This window comes from Trachinotus anak, unplaced genomic scaffold (genome assembly GCF_046630095.1).
Source record: "Trachinotus anak isolate AG129_WGS33_773 ecotype Australia unplaced genomic scaffold, CSIRO_AGI_Tana_v1 ptg000021l, whole genome shotgun sequence".
Lineage (NCBI taxonomy): Eukaryota > Metazoa > Chordata > Actinopteri > Carangiformes > Carangidae > Trachinotus > Trachinotus anak.
The window spans coordinates 17,848,547-17,870,744 of NW_027273872.1; the positions used below are offsets into that span (position 1 = coordinate 17,848,547).

Genomic DNA, 22,198 nt, shown 5'->3' on the forward strand with positions numbered 1-22,198 from the left:
TTAAATCTTTAAGTCATTTGCCATGTCAAGTTATTCTACTTTATGAGCATCCATAATCAGTTTGCCATATATTTGACTTCATTTTCAAATGGTTGAGTGAGCTTTACTCACCCAATGAAAGCCTCTTCCATCTAGATTTACAACAGGTTTAAGCCTGCTGGAGAACAGGGAGTGGATCAGCTTCAGGTGTTGCACATTCCAGAAACAACATGAAATGTGGTTTATGTTGGAAAAGAGAGTTTTAGTGGCTGCAGGGTTTTCATATCCACATTTTTAAAGCAGCTAATCAAAAGCAACATGTTCACATTAATCCTGTCTTTGCAGTATAAACGTGCTTTGGAGAGCCCATATTGAAGAAGGAAAATTGCACTTCATGGATCAGTGAGCATGTTTTTTTTCCCCTCAGACTACGTGTGTTGATTGCTTAAGGTCGTGCGTGCTGTGTTTTTCCACCACAAGCCTGTTTAAACATGCTCATATAACAGCATGCAAATACTTGAGAGCAAAGGCACATTTAATAATATCTAACTGACTTTGGTTTGAATTAAGTTACCAAAATCACAAAGAGATATGCAGATTTACAATTTGTTTTCAGTTATAAGAAAGCCTGTCAGAGATGAAAAAGACATTATTTTATAAGGTAATGGTAGCTTTCACAAATCTGCAAAAAGTGGTGGTGGTATGCATGCTGTTTTCTTTTACAGTGATCTTTCAGGACCAGGCCTGTCTGTGCAGATGAGGACATAACTAAATGATAGGAAATATACACAGATCTTATTCAGCGTCCTTAAAACCACCGTGGAGCCATATATTGAAAAACCAAAACTTCCACAAGTTAATTATGCTTTAGCACTACATCATCACAGGGCTACTGCTTACTCGCTGTCCCACCACCATATTTATTGTCTTCTGTGTTTCATGCATGTGTTATGCTTGCATCAACAGTTTCATAAGTACACTTGATTATTGTCTCTTACAAAACAAGTTATACAGGTACTTCCAGTTGCACCATTGTTTCCTTAACGTCACCGTGCCCAAACAAAAAATAGACTTTAAATAGTCTAGACTTGAAATGGGGGGGTTATCTCTACCTCATGTACTGCATCTGTAATTTAAGAAAATAACAACCGCTGCACAACTTAATTGTGCAGGACTTCAATGTTAGTTAGTTATTTCAATATACAGACACAGTTCAGAATACATGCTATGTTCACCCCAACTACTCCTATCCAGCTCTGAATACCTGGAATCACCATGCCCTTTTAATAGCCAATACACTTTTAAATAAAAATGACCAGCAAGTTTATCTTAGTTTACGTCATAGCAAACATACATTTCAAAAACTCAACACTGATACTCTTCTTCTAAGATGCAATATCCCATGCACTTTTTCTTCCATTAATTGTGTCCTGCAACATTATGTGAACAGCGACGCCCAATGGCTGCAATGGAGAATACATAAAGATGCCGCTGCAGTACCGCATCTGGTCCACAGAGGGCGCCAAACACCGGTCTACTCCGGGAGGGGGAGGGGCGAGCTGCCGCAGGTCTGAAGTCCATCAACAAGCTAGTTAGCAGCGACCGAGGTGATGAACGCTATCGGCGGAGCGGCAGCGACCAGAGAGTATGGACTAGCTAACCGAGAGTTATCTCGGTGTCTTGACAATCACTATCGAGCTGTGGGCCATTTCAGGTGGTCGTTGTTAGCTGCTCCATTCATGCGGTCGCTGGTGCACAGGCGGGTTTGAGCTCTGAGCGGCGGGCAAGCTCAGTCATCAGCGGCTCGCTGGGACAACTGGGACAACACGGCTCTCTCACCGGTACGGCTGTTTTGCTGGTAGCATGCTAGCCGAGCTAAGATTAGATGTGTGGCTTGATATGTTTCAACGAAGATGCCGCAGTTTATAGGCAGATATGATATGATATCATGTAGCTAGCTTCTTGCCGCGGTTGCTACGGTTCAAGGGTTAGCAACGTAGCGACAAGAAAAAAAAAAGTGGTCGGCGTCATAAATACTAGTGATTGTTAGCTGAAACTGGCACCAGTGGCGCCTCGATACCACAGCTAATTGTGTAAAACTTTGCGTGTGATTGAAGTAGCTGGAGAATCTCAACCTCTATGTTTGGTTTATTTAGTACTGAGTAGTATTGAGCTGGCAAGAAAGTGCCCAGTGAGTAGTCTAATGGTGTGTTGCCTGAAACATAACGTAGGCATGCATGTGGTCGTCTCAAGCTTGAACCAGTACGTTTCTTGTGTTGTACCCAGCTGCTCTTTGTTGTCGTCAAGTTAATGTTGCTCTCTCTCTGCTAACAGAGTAGGAGCATGGTGGTCCCGGACAGTGCCAGCGTGGTTCCCCAGCCTGACAATGGCAGTCCGACTGGCCTCACGGAGAGCTCCAAGTCCGGGTGCGAGGAGGTAGAGGAGGGGGGTCAAGACCTGGCAGGGGTGGAGCTGGAGGAGGTCCGAAAGCTGCAGGAGCTTGTTCGTAGGCTGGAGGTCCAGAATGAGACCCTGCGCAACAGGGGGGGCAAGACTATCATCCACAGAGGTGCCAGCAGCAACAGCAACCTCACAGCTGCTGCTAATATCAATGAGAGGCTGACTTGTGAAGGGGTGACCAACTCCTGTCTCAGGTTGGAGCACAGTGGTGAGCTGGGCAGTTCAGACTTTGAACTGTCACCCCCTCAGGACAGCAGCAGCAGCGAGGAGATGTCCCCTCTGCCTGTGGGCAACAGGCTGGAGGAAGAGGATGAAGAGGAGGAGGAGGAGGAGGATCATGGTCCGTGTGGGGGCTTTCTCACCTTGACTTGCAGCAATGGAGCAGGAGACACCCAGGGGCAAAGCCAGACACCAGAGAGCCCCTCTCAGGAAAGTTATGAGTCAGAGACACTTGCAGAGAGCGACTCAGGGGTGGACCAAACTGCATTGGATGAGGTGGATGTCCTAGATTTGGAGGATGAATGTGCAGAAGTAGAGGACGAGGACAGCTGGTATGTTTCATCAGCTGTACTCTGTATCCCTTTTATGTTTCTGTTACCCAACACATAGTTAAATTACATCAGGTAAGAGCAGAGCGCTGCACTAACACCTTTGCAAATGTGAGATTTGATATCGTTATATATACAGCGAGTAATGCCAGCTTCAGTGGAAGTTCATTTCTGTTGGCGCAGGCTACCTGGATCTCAAATTTAAAGGTTCCTGTTAAGTTCACCTGTGTATAGGTAGGGGAGCTCCTTCACCTGAGTCATGTGCTTTTTCATTTTAACCTCTAATTTTAGACTGCATCAGCCCCCCACAGGACAGTGAATATATACTGAAGCATTTATTTATTTGGATTTAAAATTAGACTTAACTCTGGGCTGACACAGAAACTGCATTTATTTTCTTATCCACAGAAACAAGGCGTCTTTTCTTGTACTTTTAAGCTCTGCGTGACAGTGGTAAACATGTAACTACGAGGACATAAGGATGAGGTGTTAGTGAAGGAAAAGAGAGACAGAAAGAAGAACGACTGAGGTGATGTGGAGGCGGCAGAAGGGAACGGCAGCCAGTGTGATTCATTTCAGGAGCAGTTGACACGCGAATACAAGAGTGTGAAGCGGCTTCTTCTCTCTTAAACTTGACTCTTAGCTGTCTGGCCTATGCAGACAAAAGGCATGACATATCTGCTGCCTGTTTGGCAGGTCATGATGAAAACAATGGATGGGGCTTTTTTTATTTGTAGCTGAGAATGAATAAAATGCTGCACCAGAAGTGTTTTGTTGAGCTGGAGAGAAGAAGTTTCAGTAAATAATAATAATAATATTAGAATTAGTAATTGCTATGATTATGATTTCCTTGACCTGACATAGATCTGCGTACGTTAAGCCTTGTTACACAATGTGCTAGAGATCAACAAAACAAAATCTGTATTAGCTCATTTTCTGAATGCAGGTCAGGTTGAAGCTTGTAAAAAACCACTGTTGTTTTGAAACAAATGAACTTTGCTCATTTCATTCAGTTTAATTGGCAGAATATAATTATCTACAAGGAACTGTAATAGAAGGTTAATTATGAATAATCCATGCTAATTTTGTGCCAGCGATCAGTTTGTGTTTATGCTGTGCACGTTGCATTGCCTAAAACAGGTACCATTTTGTGCTTCCAGTGTCTGCTTTAGCGGCTCAGCCATGAAGCTTAACAGCCAGACCATTCATGACTTATTTTTCAGTTTAACATCATTAGCCATACCATATGTGCTTTGCGAGGTTATCATAGCCAAAACATCCAGTAATCCAAACAGCGACATAATCTCATCTGCTCTGGGCTGGATGTTGCCGCATGGCTAAACTGCTTTGGGTGGGATTGCACAGCATGTGATCCGAGGGCCCCCCTGTGTGACCAGACCTCCGGCAGCCACTAAAACAGTGGCAGCAACTGCGAGGTTTCCCGTTATAGGTTTTTGATTTGTAAAATCAAGATTGTAAAATAGAATATTAGCCTCCTAATGGCACACAATCTAAGATCAGAAAACAAACTGAATCTCAGACAAAGTTTCAAACCTACCAAGTCAGGTCAAAATTGCCTTGCATATGTCTCACACAGTAAAAGAATGAACAAACATTTTCTTAATAAACATAGGGTAGATTTCAACTTGTTATAGAATTACTGTACTATTTCTAGCATCATTACGACCCCTTATATGGCATACGTTTCGACAAAGTCTAGTGTAACTTTACAGTGTAGCAGCCATTTTTTTGGAACTACAGTTGAAGAGCCATGTTTTGCGTGGATGGCAGCAAACTGGTGCCAACCTGCGACCAAAACTCTGGCATGAACAGATCAAAGGCAGGCAGGCAGGACGTGCGTTATTATTCCACATCAAACATTTGGTTTGTGTTTGAAGGAGCAGCTCCCGTTCCCCCACGTAGAGAAGCAGTGCTCGCTGGCAGGTTGTGTGACCTGAATATTGCTCTCTGTATTGTTGCTCATTCCAGTGGGAAATGAGTCCTTTTGTGTTTGTCCAATGGGAAGATGATTTGTAGTTGATTGGTCCAGAACCAGTCAGTCCGGGCCTTTTGTGTATCCAACTCAAAGGATCTGCCCATGTGGTTGGCAGTTCAAAGCTTGTGGTGAGCTAACGGCTGTTTGCCTTCACTAGGGCAACACTGGACATGTTGCAGAGGAAGCATCAAAAACACCAAGTCAAGTGTTGATTTCATTTGGCTGGCACACTGGTCCTTCATAGATGCAGCTGAAGATTTTTCTTGCAGAGAAATGTAATTCACACAGATAGCTTCGCATGTAAGACATCACATTTTAGATATCGTGTCATCTGTCTACATCCCTAATAAGCCACTAAATTCAAAACACTCTCCATTTTGTCTGTCTTTGGATTTGGGCACAAGACTTTTTCACATGCTCAAATCATTTTTAAATTTGCCCACCTAGATGTAGTCAGTGTTGCCTGCTTTTACATTGACTACGATGAGCCTGACATGAGAAGCAGGAGTAGATGAGGCAATTATAGATTGAGGAGTGGAGCAGGATAAGGATGTTTAAAGATGTACTACTTATCGAAAGTATCTGCTCACTCATTGTTTGGTCTGATCACATCATTTACTTAAAACAGAAAAGCCTGGTTGGTTGTTTGATGTGGGATCTTTGGAGTGTCACAGTGCTCTTTTGCCAGAAAAACATTCAGTCATTGGACGTTAGTTTCTGCCTGTGCTCAGTCAAGTCGGCGTTATACATTGTGAAAAATATTCCTACTGTACACGGCATGTTCAGTACTGTTAAGTGCATATTTTGCACTCCAGTGGTTCACACTAATCTCTAACTTGTTCTTATTCAAATTGTCTGCTCTGCACTTACTGGCAAACACCTTTGACAAGCAATAAAAAGTAGATTAGTCTTACTGCTTACTGCCCTTCCTGTACCGCAGTTTTCCCATCTCTGTATTACTCCCAGTCCCTTTTACCCCTTGTTGCTGCTCTTATTTCCCTTAGTGAAAATGAGTTTTCTTGTCTGTCTCTTCTCTTCAGGTTGTATGTGTCTCCTAAAAAGCAAGTTGCAGATCCAGGCCCAGAGTCTCCGTTGAAATGGTGTCGGCAGGTTCTTGACCACCGCAGCCCAGAGACGGAAATGGCGTGTCGGACCCTGATCAGCCGTTTGGACCAGAGTATGCATTTAACAAACATATGTACATTTTTTGAATTAAATAGTTTGCCTGAAGCAAAGTATTTATTGATCTGTGTTTTCAATCATTTACTATGCAAGCCTTCGGGTGAACAATCTTTCAGTCCATCACAAATATTGCAACAACAGCTTTTATAGTAAATGAACAAACTTAAATATCTGAAGATCTTTGAGTTGCCCCCTTAGAGCAGCTTGGCCTAAGTCAAGATCAAGGCCCCTAATTCAGCACATGGAGACAGTCCCCCCCCCCCCGACTGTGCTGCATTCTTATTTACTGTTCAACACTGTGCATGTGCGTGCATCCGTGTGAGTTTCAGTCATATGACAATGCTTGAGTACGCACAGTGAATGTGTACATGGTGTGTACGTCTTCACGTGTGAACGGAAGTTTGTGTCTGATCCTGCAGACCCCATTCATTATTTATCCTGCTCGCAGCTCCTACTTCCTGCACACTGCAGAACCCGAACAACAAAGTTATTCACACCAGGGCTGAATGACTACATGAAGTCATGGGCTGGGTTGAATTACCTTCCCCCCAGGTCAGGTCTTCTTTTTAAACAGCAGCACTGGGCCATGAAACTGCCAGGTTTAGAGCAGGTTTTAGCCTGACTTCAAAACTATAGGGTTAGCGGTAAAGGTGTATGAAACAAGTAAAAAAAAAAAAAAACATATTGTCTGAACTGAATCCTATTTTTTGTTACCTACAGTATGCATGTAAATGTTTCAAAAGTGTCTTAAAGCTCTGGTGTGAAGTGAAATTTACACATATACCCTTTATAACACTGAACTTCAAACTGTCTACATATTATATTAGGCTATAGTGTTAAACTTTATTCTATATTGACATTTAATATCATTTACACTCACCCCAGCCATGCTTGGGTCTTCTTCACATCTCTCTCTTTATGTCATTCTTTTAAAGCGTATCTCATCTCTCCTCTCCTGTCCCCTGCAGCGTCTCGATGGAGGAACATGTACAGCAGCCCATCAGCAGAGGCAGGCTCGGCAGGCTCAGGCCTGATCTCTCCTGGGTACCACAAATCAACTAACAAATCCCTACTAACCTGTGGCAGCTCAGGTATGGCATGACATTAACACACTGTGCTCCTTGTTTTCTGCTCAACACAACAATGGGATTGACATCAGTTATTGTAAGGATATAGGTCAGTTGTTATGTATGTGTGCACTAATGCATCACCAGTGTGTTCTCTACGGGATGTGGGTGGTAGAATTTCTGCATGATTTACCCAGTTAAATGTACATCACATACTCTGTGCATTGCTACTTACCATTTTCCAAAACATATACGTTTTCTAGATTGATTTTTGACTTCTCCCAGGCAGCCATTGTTTGCCATTCATTTTATTACTGTATTACAGTCACCATAAATTTATGAGAAAGAACATGATGCAAGGTGCCATTTGTCCCAGACTAAATTAATGTCTGTTGAACAGCAATGAATTCAGGAGGTAGTCGACAGACAACAAAGAACAATAAGTGAATACAGATGCCCTGGCTAGTAGCTTGGTGCATTGCAAATGTTGCTACTAGTCTGCCACCTCTGAAGTGGTAGATGTTGCATTTTCTGCCCAATACATGAGTGCATCACAAACGGGTCTTTTGCGTGCCTCAAAGCTTTCAATTACATCACTGCACAACAATCAGATAGGTTATTTCAAAATAAAAAAAGACGCTGTCATGAATTGTTTGTCTCAAGCATGTTAACTTCCCTTGAGTTCATCCTCGTGTTGTACTGAAATGAATGAAAAACAGTGTGTGCCTGGCAGATACTTTGGGAGATGGTCAGCAGTTTTGTGAAGTATATGTGGTATATACTTCAGGAGATAAAAACATGGGCATATTGAAGGTCTTTGGCAATGCTAACCTGTGTGAAATATACTGTATAAGAATGTTGGGGTTCTTGACTTTGTGGTGGCGATTGCACTCTTGGTATTCCTCATGTTGTCTCACAACACCTGACACTTCTCTGTGCAAAGACCAACAATGCTGACGCTGTTGTGAAAAGTCTGTAAATAACACATCTTTGCATGAACTTGGAAATGCTTGCCTGGTTGGCGGTGACCCTATCTAATCCCAGACTTTTTACATAACCAAATGCCCCTGGATGATGTTGTCATTTCCTGTTTGTCTCAGTCTGAGTTTTTGGCCTGTGTCAGACAGACATGCCTGGCAGAAGAACTTTGCATACAGCTTTTCTGGCCATCAGCAGCAGGAGCAGACAGTCCTTTCTAGACCAATGCTGCTGGACACAGAAGGGGTGAAGTTTAGGTGGAGAGACATATTAATTTAAACATACCAAATGTGTTTGTCAAACACGGCTGTTCTCTACATTCATATCTTAACTTCTCACATATTGGCCTTACATGATGCCTTATGTAAAATGTATATCCACCTGGTGAATGTTAAACTTAAATCTAAATTTGACCTAATACACGCAGCACTACATGTGCATTAGCTGAGTTGGGGTGAGTTTTCCCTCGCATACCTCAAGCTGATTTTGAATGATGGCACAGCTTTGCTTCAACATTTCCCAATTTAAAAAAAAAAAAAAAAAAAAAAAAACCATCAACATTGTGATGAGCTTCTCTGCTTCATTATCCTGATGCAATCATACAGTTGTTTAAGGCTGATCAATCAATCCCTGTCATCTGCTGAGCAGAGTTTGACAGACCCCAGTGGCATCAAATCTTTTGTAATCAATTTAGTAACCACATATGTGATGGCCTAACATTTGTCATATTTATTTTGTGGTGTGAAAGGGGCAGCAGATTAATCAAGACAGCACTTAATTTAGCTTCATGTCCAGTTTCAACTGCCGTTATACACAGTCAAGCAAAACCCTGCCACTCTTTTGAACGATTATGAAGGTGCGGTGCCATTGTTCCCTTCGTAGGGGAGCGACCAACAACCTTTATAATACAGGTTGTGGCTATATTTTTTTTCAATACCAGCTTATATTTTAGAATTTAAGTTAACTCTCTCTTTTTTTACCAACAGAAGTGGAAATGAGTTGCAGAAAGTGTGGTCAGCTGTCATAGGTGTGTACAAAGTCACTCATTTTAACAGGTGTCCCACTGTGCTTACAGGTGTCACAAGCATGCCCTCGGCCCTGAGCTCTCAGTCCTCTATAGACAGTGAGGTCAGCACATCAGATGACTCCATCTCTATGGGCTACAAGCTGCAAGATCTTACTGATGTCCAGATTATGGCTCGCCTACAGGAAGAGAGTAAGCAGAGTCGTCACATGGTGTGCCAGACATCACCTGTAACTTTGTGTCCAAACTCTACAGAGTGGACCCTGTCAATGACCATTGATGGTGCAGGAGACTAAACTAGCATAGTTAGGCTCAGTGCAAACATTTTCGTACACCTCAGTAAATCAGATAGATAATAATAATTTTCTGTGAATTTATTTATTTATTCATTTATTTATTTATTTTTTCTTTAACATGAGTCATGCACGTGTGTGTATGTGCATGGCTCCCGGTACAAGCAGTTTCCTTTTTTTAACTTTATATTTTTGCTGTTAGGTCTAAGGCAGGATTATGCTTCCAGCTCAGCGTCTGCATCACGCCGCAGCTCCACAGCATCTCTGCAGTCCCTGCGCCGGGGTGGCACCTACAGTGACCAGGAATTTGACAGTTACAGCCTGGAAGATGAAGAGGATGAGTTCTGCTCCATGCCCCAGCGACGACATCGCTTCACCCCCTCGCCCTTAGGTTCACCCCGGTGCCTGTCTCCCTCCATCTCCAATCACGGTCAGGAATACAGCAGCCGACTCGGGGCCCCACGCACAAGAACACCCAGACGATCTCTCCAGGGCCCCAGTGCAGAGCTGCTTAAATTTGCCAAGAGTGAGGGTACGCTATAACGAGTAATAATTCAACATTATTACACAAGGTTCGAAAGATCAGTGACAGTCACAGAGATTATTGTTGTACAAAGCTGCGATGATGTGCTTTCCGTTGTTAAATGTGTTGTGTATGTATGGTTCCAGAGGAGTTGAGGCACAGCATGCCTAATCTGGCCCCACGCACCAGCCTACGTTCACTGGAGGCAGTCAGAAACAGCCGTAGCATGGAGGCTAACCTCCAGAGCTCTGGCAACCGCATGTCCCACCTGACTCACTCCCCCTCCACAGGTAACCCTGTCCTCCTCACCTGGGCCACACCACTCCTCCAGTATAATGGCACCTTCATTTGTCTTGCACATAGCCCTTTGCATAATCTCACTTTTATCCTACAACCTTACCTCCTTTTAACTTCTGCGTGACCACAGGTAGTGTTTGACCAATACAAAGGAAGATTATCTTAAAGGTACCATGTGGAATGTAGTAGTGCAGCTTTCAGTGAGAAAATACCACTTTTAGTTATATCATACGTAAGGACACATACACACACATGGGTGACATGTACAATACACATTCTTAGCAGTGGTTTTGAAACGGTGGTGGAAATTTCAGATGATAGGGCTGACCCCACAGTTGCAGGCCAGCCAAAAACAACAAAAGTAGCAAAAAACAGTAATATATACACACAAATGTCATGTGCTCCTATTACTTTTCCACCAACAAATCTGATCCAATAACGAAAAAATCCCAAATATAATTAAATTCGTAAACATTAATGAATGTTGAAAATGTTGAAAAAAATAACGTCATCATCTGTAAGTAACTCATACTTTATATGGATCACACCTGCTTGTTCCACAAAGCATCCCAAGTTTTACCCTTCTACTTCCCTGACCATTTATCTTCCCTGACATACCTCAGGTAATGTACAGGTAACCTTCCCCACCCAGAACCCTTTGTCTCACCTGCTACATGATTATTCCACCACTTTGCTCCAAACTTATCATTTATAATTCAAAACTGATCCTCCCAGGTCTGCCTCCAACTCTGTGCATGTCACAAATGGGGTTTGGATTTCAACTATAGCACATTACATTTATATATACAGTACATTAACAGTATTTATCTCGTTTCCCAACATGTCTTTAAGAAACGCTCTGGATTGAGATTCTGTAATATTGCTCTGCCTGTCTTCCACTCAAGGTATGGCTTGTAGTCGGCTGCGTAGCAACGGCCAGTCTCCACTCACCTTGCGGACCCCAGTTAAAGCTGTCACTCCAGTGAGCTCCATAGCAGCTGGTCGTCAGCCTTCAAGAGGTCTGCCTGTCATCCAAGGACCGCCTGCAGGAGGGGCCCGCAGGGTCCAGTCCCCTGGCTCTGCTAATGGTGGAGCCTACATACCTGGGAGAGCCTCAGCTGGGGTTGGGAGACCTTCTGTGGGCCGAGGACAGGCTGTGCCGTCAGCATCCACCAGGAGTAAACTTTCACAGCCCCCCAGGAGGTGAGCGTTGGAACAGAAAGCTATTAAGCTATTCGTATGGCAAATATAATTTGACCCTTGGACTCTTCCGTGTATTAACACTAACTTCCTCTTTTATTAAATAGGTCTTTGGGTATGACTAAAATGTCAGATGAATCCTGGAAAGATGGCTGTTACTGAGTCTGGACGGTGATGAAGGATGTTCACTGCTGCAACCCTCACCTGACCTCTCCCTATTACCTCTCAGAGTACAACAAACACAGCCACTGTCTCCACAAATGTGTCGTACAACCTCCCCATTTCAGACTGGAGCGCTGGGCTGCACTGGATTCGTAGTTAAGACTCATCTCGTTCTCTAGCATGAAACGTTGTCAACACACAGAGAGGATGTGTAGGCAGACAAAAAAGGCACACATGCACACTCCACTTGTTATATGGACCAACTCTGAGCTTCCAGAAGATTTATTTGTGTCAATTTTACTTATTTTTCTATGGTAATCGTGAGAAACTGCTGGAATATTAAGGGTTGTAATTACTGTTCTGTTGATGTAACTGATATGAAGACAATTTAAATGAAGATATTATTGCTGGTTTGTTCATTTTCTGTGTTAATTCCTACTAGATGAAGGTGCTGAGTGATGCATGCTTGGTTTTGTTTTTCCTTATCCTTTCAGCCTTTGCATCATTATGTAACTGCAATATGACAGATCTTCCATGTGTCCCATAATGATCTGTGATTTTTTTTTTGAATGTTGGAGTGATTCATAGTAAAATTATCTTAGGTTTGTGTTGTATTTGTGTTTTGCTCTCTGCTTACACAGCAATGCAACTCCTGTGAACCACACTGCCCTTATGAATAATATAGAAAAGGAAAAATATGGTTTGTGCCAAGGTGCATTTCAGCTGCAACACTTTCTAATTCCAGAAGTAATCTCAAGTCATCAAAGGTACTGTTAACGTACTGCAGTTTCCAGGCATTTTTACTGCATACCTAGAGGTGTATTATAGTGACTGCTTTTGGATACCACTGTAATAAAGAAAATGTTTATGCACGAAGGCCGTGTGCCTTAGACAGCTATGCACCCTCATGCAGAGTGCCTCTAAAAATTAGGAACTGTAATGAAAAAGAAAAATAAAGTCTACCCTGAACTGAATTGTACCGCTGGTTATTTTTAATCCATACATGCCAAGTTGAGATCTGCTTGCATCCTATGCTAATTGATCACACTCAATGCAGGCAGCAGCAGCAGCGGCAGTACCGTGATCACTAGCCGGATATTTCCTGGGTGCATGACCAAACGCTTCACAAACGGGTGCTCGACGCTACCCACCCCCTGTGACAAAATGGCCTACAGGCCTCATCTACGCATTCAAAGTCTGAGCGCACAGTGTACAATTACATTATTTTTATTATTTCTTGGTGTGATAACGTCTCAGCATTGTGTCTACGAGCAGAGCATAAATATGTCCCCATTAAAAGACTGACTGTGTTAATGTAACTCTGCTCTCTTATGCATGACGCAAATAGTAAGGGATCAGCGGTAAACGAGGCCACGCATTGTCTGCCCCCCGCCCTCCCTCTGCTTGTCAGGAAGCAAGCTGATTGGCCGAGGCCTAGCAAAGAGTGCCCGGGGATCCAAAACTGCAGGCCGCACTTAGCTTACCGTCAAAAATAAACCAAAACAATAACAGACAAAACTGAGAAGGGGGAGAAACGCCGATAGAGTCAGAAGACGACATTATCAGGTAAAATTATTTTGAATCGATTAAAAGGGCATGTGGAATAAGACGCAAGGGCCCAGTCGGCCGTAGCGGGCCTCTTTCAGCCTTTTCGAAAAACAACATGGAAGATAATGCGGCACGAGCTGCGCCACCTAGCTTAGCAAGCTAGCTAGCCAAACGGACGGCCGTCGTCGCGCAGATTAGAGCGACATGCCAGAAAATACTCTAATGAAGCATTTCAATTTGTTGCTTGTGTTAATGGCTCTATTGGTATTATAACGTTTTGCATATTTGATGCTGAAATGGTTTATTAATATGGGTAATTGTCTCCATTGAATTAGCCATTATGCTAAAACAAAATGGCGCTCAGAGAAACAGCTCTAGCTTGCTTGCTAGTTAGCTTCTGTGGGTGGAGGGCGGTAGCCGCCCTAGTATGCATTGCATAACGTCTGCGGTACTTTCATTGGCGGCCATAAACTCGGAGCATGTGTAGTTTTGTGCAAAGTGTCCACAGTGCAAGACTTTTCACGGCCAGAATTGTGGCAGCACAGCGTTAGTTTTAATTGCACTATATTACTGGATATCAGGCACCCATAACGTTATTACAGACCACTGCAGACATGACATATTTGGGTTATTTTGAACCGTCATGTGACGACAGTGCATTTCCTCCCAACAAAAACAAGCAGGACTTATCTTCTTGGAACAATCAGAGCGGCTGCTTATGAGCTCGTCCCCCAGCACACTGAGCGGGACAAACCTTTGTTTCAACTGGGCTCCAGCCATCAGGCTCAACCATCTCCAGGTGTATTGCTATATGTCTTCAGGTTGAACTTGCCTGTAGTACTCTTACTAGGCAATGGATGGTGCCAGTGGTCAACAACATAACTGCCACCCTCCTCAGTGGTAGCAAACAGAGTTTTTCTGTCATCTGTATTTAATTACAGAGGCCATTATTTGTGATGACACCAGTGCTGTTATTATAAACTTGTATGAACCTCTGTATAAAGTTTGTTCTTAAATGTCATTACAACACTCTACTACTATACTCAGACCACAGTGATCTAACTAATTACCTCATTCTCTTCTACTCTATTATCAACATAATATTTATGAGTACCAATTGTTTGTTTTGTTTCTTTGTCAGAGGGATTGATTACCTTAATGGAAGGAAGCACGCCAGATATCCCATTGGTTTTATTCTAAGGGTTTTGTCATCAAATGTGAAGGTATGTATTAGATATGAGCCAATATAGCATTGTCAGTTGCATTCACTAAAATTTTTAGAAATTCACATAAACAAAAAAAAAAGGTGAAAAGTGAAAGAAAACATCTAACGCAGTGTACACTGTAATTTTCAGTTATTTTTCTGAAAGTGAAAGAAAACATCTAACGCAGTGTACACTGTAATTTTCAGTTTTTTTCTGAGTTAAGACATGGATCAAGGAGGAGGGGTGTTGGAGCTACACACTCAGGAGCTAAAGATGCCCCACGCTATGATCATGCAAGACTTTGGTAGGTGGTCAAGTTGGACATGGTGACATGCATTACATTGTAAACAACCCTTAATTTTAATATGCAACATGTAATTCAAGACAAATATCCCCACCAGTGAAAAGAAAGCTAAAGCCTAAAGCTCTCAAAAATGAACCCAGACCAAGATACCAGGATTAGAGACCCTATCCAGGCATTTTTTGAATTTGCTTTATTTGGCCACACCTATGAAGTTGACAGTGCAAATGTGATTTCATTACCTAACTAAAGTCACAGTAACATTACATGGCCAGTCATCGTGAATATGCAAAAAAAACAAAAACGGTGGACTCTTGCTTTAGCTGTCACTTTGTTGTTTGAAAGTCCTCTCTGTTTTTTGTTTTTACAGTTGCAGGCATGGGAGGTCTGGCTCACATTGACGGGGAGCACATTGTGGTGTCTGTGCCCGAGGGTATGCTTCTTTCTGATGTGATGACAGACGAGGGCATCCTCCTGGAGCATGGGCTTGAGGTGGAAGGCCTGGAGACTCAGGTGGTGGAAGGCCTGGAAACTCAGGTGGTTGAAGGCCTGGAGACAGAGGTTGTTGAAGGACTAGAGACCGAAGTGGTGGAGAGCTTACATGCAGATGTTGAGGGCTTGGAGGCAGAAGTGGTTGAAGGCCTACAGACACAGGTTGTAGAGCTGGAAGCTCAGGTTGTTGGGGGCCTAGAGGGTGAGGTGGAAGTGGAGGGTCTCGAGGCACAAGTGGTAGAGGGCCTGGAAACTGAGGTAGATGTTGAGGGCCTAGAAGCTCACGTTGTAGAGGGCCTTGAGGAGGAGGTGGAAGTAGAGGGTTTAGAAGCTGAGGTTGTTGAAGGTCTGGAGGTAGATGTGGAAAGTCTGCAGTCTCAAGGGGTTGAGGCCCATGAAATGAGCAGTGAAGACATGGTGCCTTCAGAGCATAGTGTGATCATGCCTGAGAATATCCTTGGGACAGAAGTTGCCATAGAAGAAGCTCTGGATCCCCATCACCACCACCACCATGTCCTTACCTCAGACCTCATCCAGGACTCAAACCACCACCATGATGACATGCCAGATCAGGTTTTTGTGGCAGAGCTACTGTCTGAGCACCAGGGCAACACCCTGGACCACCAACTTGTGTCAGAAGGCTTGATGGTGACGGAGGCTGGCTCTGAGACCATAATCCACGAACAGCTGCCAACTGAGGCTGTTCCCCTGCAGACAGATGAGGATGATGATGCAAGAAGCAGCTCTGAGGATTACCTCATGATCTCCTGTAAGACAACTTGCCATATGATAACACAACTTAGATTAATAAACACTGTTGTTGTGCAATATCCTCTTTGTTGTTCCTATCATACAATTTTGGATGACCACCGTTTGTGCATTTGATTTACTGCAGTGGATGAGGTGGGAGAGAAGCTGGACATAGGAGACACTCCCCTTGAGATCAGCACTGAGGTAATGGAAGATAAGGAATCCAAAGAGGAGGATGGCTCTGAAGTCATCAAAGTCTACATTTTTAAAGCTGAAGCAGATGACGATTTAGGCAAGTCTGTTTTTAAATTTACCAATTTCTCAGTCTGCTGGCAACACATAACTTATACAACATAAGAAATTGCCTCTAGATTTGTTCCTGTTCAAGTGCAGATGGAGCATGGCTTGAACAAAATTGTTAAATTTTTTTCAATTTCCAGGCGGAACAGAGGTAATAACAGAGGATGATTACCAGAATGGCCATCCTGACCTGGAAGCTGCTTCATCAGGCAGACTGGGAGTTGGCCGTGACAAGATGGTCTACATGGCAGTCAAGAACCATCCTAAGGAAGATGAAGACGATGACGAAGATGACAGTGATGAGGATGACGATGATGACATCAGTATGTTCCTTTGTGAAACAGGGGTTGTGTCACAGGTTGTGTCTTTTGTAAATCAGTAGATAAAGTCAAAACTGTTTGACTGTTACATCAGTAAGAGGAGGCTGCTGTGTATCAGCATTCTTTTTAGATGACTTACTCAACAACAAGATGTTTGTGCCTGTACATGCCCAGTTTATACAGCAAATGTCACAACTTGGATAAAAAAACATGTTTAAAATGTGACACTGGTTTCAAGCAAACTTTATTTTAATAGTAACTAATTTTAGTAAGTCTCTTATTGAAAAGTAAAATAGAATAATATTTCCTATCCTGTTGTTAATGCAACATGAACTGTCATGTCTGTGCAGGTAATACCATTGATCAGGTGAAAAATGGCGCAGCTACACCATTTCTGCAAATCCGCGAGGGGCTGTGTGCAAACCGTACCCTTAAACCCAAAGCTAAGAAAAAGAAGAAAGGAGAGACACGACAGTGTCAGACTGGTATGATCAGTATGTGATACTGATGGGCCATCATATGATGAGATATTTTATGAAAATTCACATTGACAAAATTTCACACTGAAGGTTTTTCACAATATTCTAAGTTGCACACTATTTTCAAACTTCTCTTTCAGCTGTTATCATTGGACCAGATGGTATGCCTTTGACAGTCTACCCCTGCCACATATGTGGAAAGAAGTTTCGCTCACGAGGCTTCCTCAAATGCCACATGAAGAACCACCCGGACCATCTGCTAAAGAAGAAGTACCAGTGTACAGACTGCGACTTTACCACCAACAAGAAGGTCAGTTTCCACAACCATCTGGAAAGTCACAAGCTGCTGAGCCACAACAGTGAGCGGTCTCCAGAATACACTGAGTACACACGGCGCTACCACGAGTCCAGCCCCCTTGGCTCTGACAAGCTGATCGTCAAGGACCGGGAGCCCAAACTGCATCACTGCAAGTACTGCGATTATGAGACAGCTGAACAGGGCCTACTCAACCGTCACCTACTGGCTGTGCACAGTAAGAACTTTGCACACGTGTGCGTAGAGTGCGCCAAAGGCTTCCGCCATCCGTCAGAGCTGAAGAAACACATGCGGACCCACACAGGCGAGAAGCCTTACCACTGCCCGCACTGTGAGTTCCGCTGTGCAGATCAATCCAACCTAAAGACTCACATCAAGAGCAAGCATGGTGCAGATCTGCCTTTCAAGTGCAGCCACTGTCCTCAAGCCTATGCCGACGCTCGGGAACTCCAGCGTCATATAGAGATGGTTCAAGGCCACAAGACCCACCAGTGCCCACACTGTGAGCACAAGAGCACTAACTCCAGTGACCTGAAACGACATATTATCTCTGTTCACACCAAGGACTTTCCCCATCAGTGTGACGTGTGTGAGAAAGGCTTTCACAGGCCCTCAGAGTTGAAGAAACACGCGGAGACACACAAGGGCAACAAGGTGCACCAGTGCCGACATTGTAACTTCAATGCTCCTGACACCTTCACCCTGAGCCGCCATATTTTGTCCTTGCATACAAAGGATCTCCCCTTTAAGTGCAAGCGCTGCCGGCGAGGCTTCCGACAGCCCGCTGAGCTGAAGAAGCACATGAAGACGCACAGTGGTAGAAAGGTTTATCAGTGCCAGTATTGTGAGTATAACAGTACGGACGCTTCTGGTTTCAAACGCCATGTCATCTCCATTCACACCAAGGACTACCCCCACCGCTGCGACTACTGCACCAAGGGCTTTAGGAGGCCTTCAGAGAAGAGCCAGCACATAGCCAGGCATCATAAAGACATGTTGATGTAATGTCATCGTGCACACAAACACACTTTTTTCCCGAGTAAATCTGTGTCACACACCCAGAGGTAATTTTAGTGTATTAACAAAGAACTGACGGATGTAGGCTGTTGATGAAGACGACAACATCATAATTGCCGTTCTGTGCTCTGTGTTGTAATGGGTGTAAACCTCCTCCCCCAGGGGTAATACAAGAACTCATTTTAGAGGGGCGTGAAGTCTAAAAAAAAACAAAAAAAAACAGTGTGTACACTGAGTGGGACAGCTGTAAATTGTGTTTTGTTTTGTTGCAGAAAATCACATATGAACATATATTCAGGGTTTCAAATGTCTATATTTTTATACCCACTCAGCTTAAATGCTGCAAGATGATGACTGTGTCCTGTAAAACAGAAAGCGGTGCTTTGTGAACGTCATGCCAGTTCATCAGATGATGTGGACTGAGTACAGGAGAAGTTTGCCTACACAGTACCAACTAGTATCTATTTTCCTTATTAACCAGCTTTTACTCTGTTTGTGTTCAATGCCGTTCAATGGTCTTTAATGGGCGAGGCCATTCATGAGTTCATAAATGGTTTTCAGTGACGCTGACACACAATACGCACCTTAAAAAGATATTTCATTAACTGTAACAGTTCAATTTCCATCACTTTGAATTTTCCTCCCAAGCCTGAACACTTGGAGTTCCATTAACTGAATCATGTATAATATAGGCTATTCTGTTAAATATATCTTAAAAGATGAAACAGAAATTATTTGGTCTGATCAGCTGTGTCTAGCAAGGAGAAGGGTTCATTTGGTAAATTAGTAGAATATCCCTTTAGTGTACACATTTCTGACACAGAAATCTGCTATTATATCTGCTATGATGGTGCCGATAAATAACAGGTGTATTATTATTATATGAACTTCACAGATGGTTGAATTTACGTCAGATATAAAGCCCTGAAGTGGTTATATGTGACTGCCACTGCAAGTTACATATGTGTGACGTTACCTATGACACAGATGTGCTCTCTCAGCTAACCATTTGATTGCAATCATGCCTTACATCTGTCGGTCTTTTTCCCTAAAGCACTGATAAATACAGCTAATCAAAAAAGTAAGTGATTTTAACTCTCAAACATGCTGTATCAATACCATTCTCTCAGAGATTGTGTGTTTGAGTCAGTAGAAAGCACTTTAATAACTTTTTTTGTATTGTAATTATATATATATATGGGGACTATATATATACATATATATCTGTTTGTGTATATGTGTATGTATATATATGTGTATATATATATATATGTATGTATATATATATATATATATATATATATATATATATATATATATAAACCCTAGATAATAAACAAGTACAGAGCTTCGTGGGTGGGTAAAGGAGTAGATTGTTTTCAGTGTCATCTCTAACAAGTGGGCACGATCCATTACCGCATCAAAACTGAATTGTCATTGAAAGTGGTGGGTGAAAACCATTTATTGTTTTGTTCTATGGATAAGTGATTTGGTTTTGTGTTTTGTTTGTGCTCACTAACAAGTTTCCCATACCCTAGTCCTACAGTCCTAAATAACCCAACCTAATCCCAAGCATTGGATTATTCCCTTGAAGTCAGTGGTCATCATATTGGCATTAGTCTTTAAAGTATGCACATATGCTGTCTCCATGAAATTAATTGTGGTATATATTAAAATCCCTGCATTTCGTGTACCTTAGTCTATATTTTTTTTTCAGTCTGATTGTGGATAAACTACTGGTGGGGAAGAACCAAAATAAACAATTATCTTTTTACACTTTTTCTCCTTTCTGTCCTATATGAAAGAGTCAACATGATGTCTGAAAGACTGAGTCAGAAATATTATCTGTGTTTAACAAAAATATATGCACATACTTTGTGAGCTATGGTTATAGTGTGTATTTGTTGAAGTGTTGTCATCTGTTATATTTCACAGATCATCCCTTTACTCCACTACCTTATTTATCCCAATAAGTAAACCTGATGGAGGACATCTTGCACGATTGCAGTTTTGACTGAGATAAAAATGATGCAACCATCACTCTGTCATCTTGTGTAAAAACTTGAATAATTAATTATCCACAACTTTCTTTAGCAGAGGTCTGTTTATTTTTAAAGACCTCTAATGTGTGTCTTTGTGTTCAGCGGTGGCAGTCAGTTCATCAGTTTCAAGTTTACAATGGAACTTTAAAGCACAGCTTCAACATGAATCGACCACTGAGAAGTGATGAAATATGCCAGCAAAGCTCAGTAACTGTTTTCAAGTGGCCAATAAACCATTTGGTGATTAGTCAAATGAAATTCAAAGTTTCGCTTGATCACCGTCTCGTCCTCCTTTCATCCATCTCTCCACATTTGTGTATAGATGTAGGATTTAGTGACCGGGAAGGCTGAGCTGTACTGCACTATCCCAGGAGACAGTATAAATCTTCTACTTCAGCTAGTACAGAATGAAAATGATACAATAATCTGAAAGCTCCAGATTTGAAATCCAGAGGCACTAAATCCATCCAAAGTCCTGCACTTTCAGTTTAACTCACTGTGGGCTTGCTGGTTTATGTGAAATGATTTTTTTTCTCCGTTGCCATGATGTAATCCCGCAGCTTTAAAAGAGCATCTCCAATTCAACAAGTAGGTTCAATGCTGTACTGAGGGGCAGTGTGATCATATCTGCAATTAACTGCTGTTGTGAGATGGAGGGTTATAGCAGAAAAAGCACAGGTGCTACTATTGACATTAATAATTGCTCTGTTATATTCAAGTATCCCAGTAACACATGGGTGTGACAGACCCTGAATCTGATGCAACAAAGTGGAATTCAGCAGTCATTGATTTGATTGTATACACGTGTTGATGGAAAAAGCCTGTTATACACACACACACCACTTGTAGATACAGAACTGATGAAAAGAGTAACACCTGCACTCTTGACTTAACAACCTTTTGATATTCCCAGTCGCATCTTGGTCAGGGGTTGAAATGTCTACATACTTTAAGGGAATGTGTGATTTGGACTCACTGTCCAAGTACAAACTGAAGCTTTACCCAAGTTAAAATTGATGCCATGGCTTTACAACAGCCATCAATCATACTTATTTCAAATTACGAGCCCAAACGTCAGAGTTGGGGGTAGATGAGATGGGAAAGATCAACAAGAGACATAGTGATGAATGTGGAGCCACACTTGTGAAAGCTGTTCACATTATACATGTTTTATAGAGAGGATGGGTTTGGGAGTAGCTTGAGAGAAATAGGAAACAAACAGATTGATTAAATAATTTGGGTGTAACTAGAAAGAGAGGGGAAAAACATTGACTAAGTCGGGAAGAAAGTGAAGTCAACTGATTTGATTAAGAAGTTTCCAGTGTGTGAGGACTGTAAAGGCGAGGCGGCCTTCCTGGTGATGTTAATGTTCGCTTTAATTTCATTAATGTGTTGTACATCTGTTAGAGTGACTGCTGTCAACTGTGACTCACTCTTATTAAAAAAAAAAAAAAAAAAAACCCGGCATCTTTAACATAATTACAAAAATATATCTCATTCAGATCTGTAACGTGTCTTGTTACACTTCTGTGTCACCTGTCGAGAAAGATGTATGATGTCTCATACTGAGGGAAATGAGGCTGTGCAGATCGGTTCACGTGGACACCGCAGAAACAGCTGAGAAAACAGATGCAACAGCCTGCTCATTTTTGTTGATCCCACAGAATATCCCATAAATCACTTACTGGTGCAGCTGTCAGCACAAACCGCTGAGGATGC

At 42.5% G+C, this 22,198-nt stretch overlaps 2 protein-coding genes across 2 annotated transcripts; both read left to right on the plus strand.

Annotated features, from left to right (window-relative positions):
• The first annotated feature begins 1,500 nt into the window (after positions 1–1,500).
• On the plus strand, positions 1,501–12,683 carry LOC139606026 (SLAIN motif-containing protein-like). The gene is made up of 9 exons (XM_071457986.1): positions 1,501–1,820; positions 2,314–2,990; positions 6,024–6,160; positions 7,134–7,256; positions 9,286–9,426; positions 9,730–10,059; positions 10,197–10,340; positions 11,253–11,550; positions 11,655–12,683. The coding sequence occupies exons 2-9, from the start codon at positions 2,323–2,325 to the stop codon at positions 11,707–11,709; spliced, it is 1,896 nt and encodes a 631-aa protein (XP_071314087.1). The 5' UTR covers positions 1,501–1,820; positions 2,314–2,322; the 3' UTR covers positions 11,710–12,683.
• A 371-nt stretch (positions 12,684–13,054) lies between these two features.
• Positions 13,055–20,213, plus strand: znf711 (zinc finger protein 711). The gene is made up of 8 exons (XM_071457984.1): positions 13,055–13,275; positions 14,399–14,480; positions 14,669–14,766; positions 15,134–16,024; positions 16,151–16,297; positions 16,446–16,628; positions 16,976–17,110; positions 17,245–20,213. Exons 3-8 carry the CDS (start codon positions 14,688–14,690, stop codon positions 18,423–18,425), a joined length of 2,616 nt encoding a protein of 871 aa, XP_071314085.1. The 5' UTR covers positions 13,055–13,275; positions 14,399–14,480; positions 14,669–14,687; the 3' UTR covers positions 18,426–20,213.
• Positions 20,214–22,198: the final 1,985 nt, after the last annotated feature.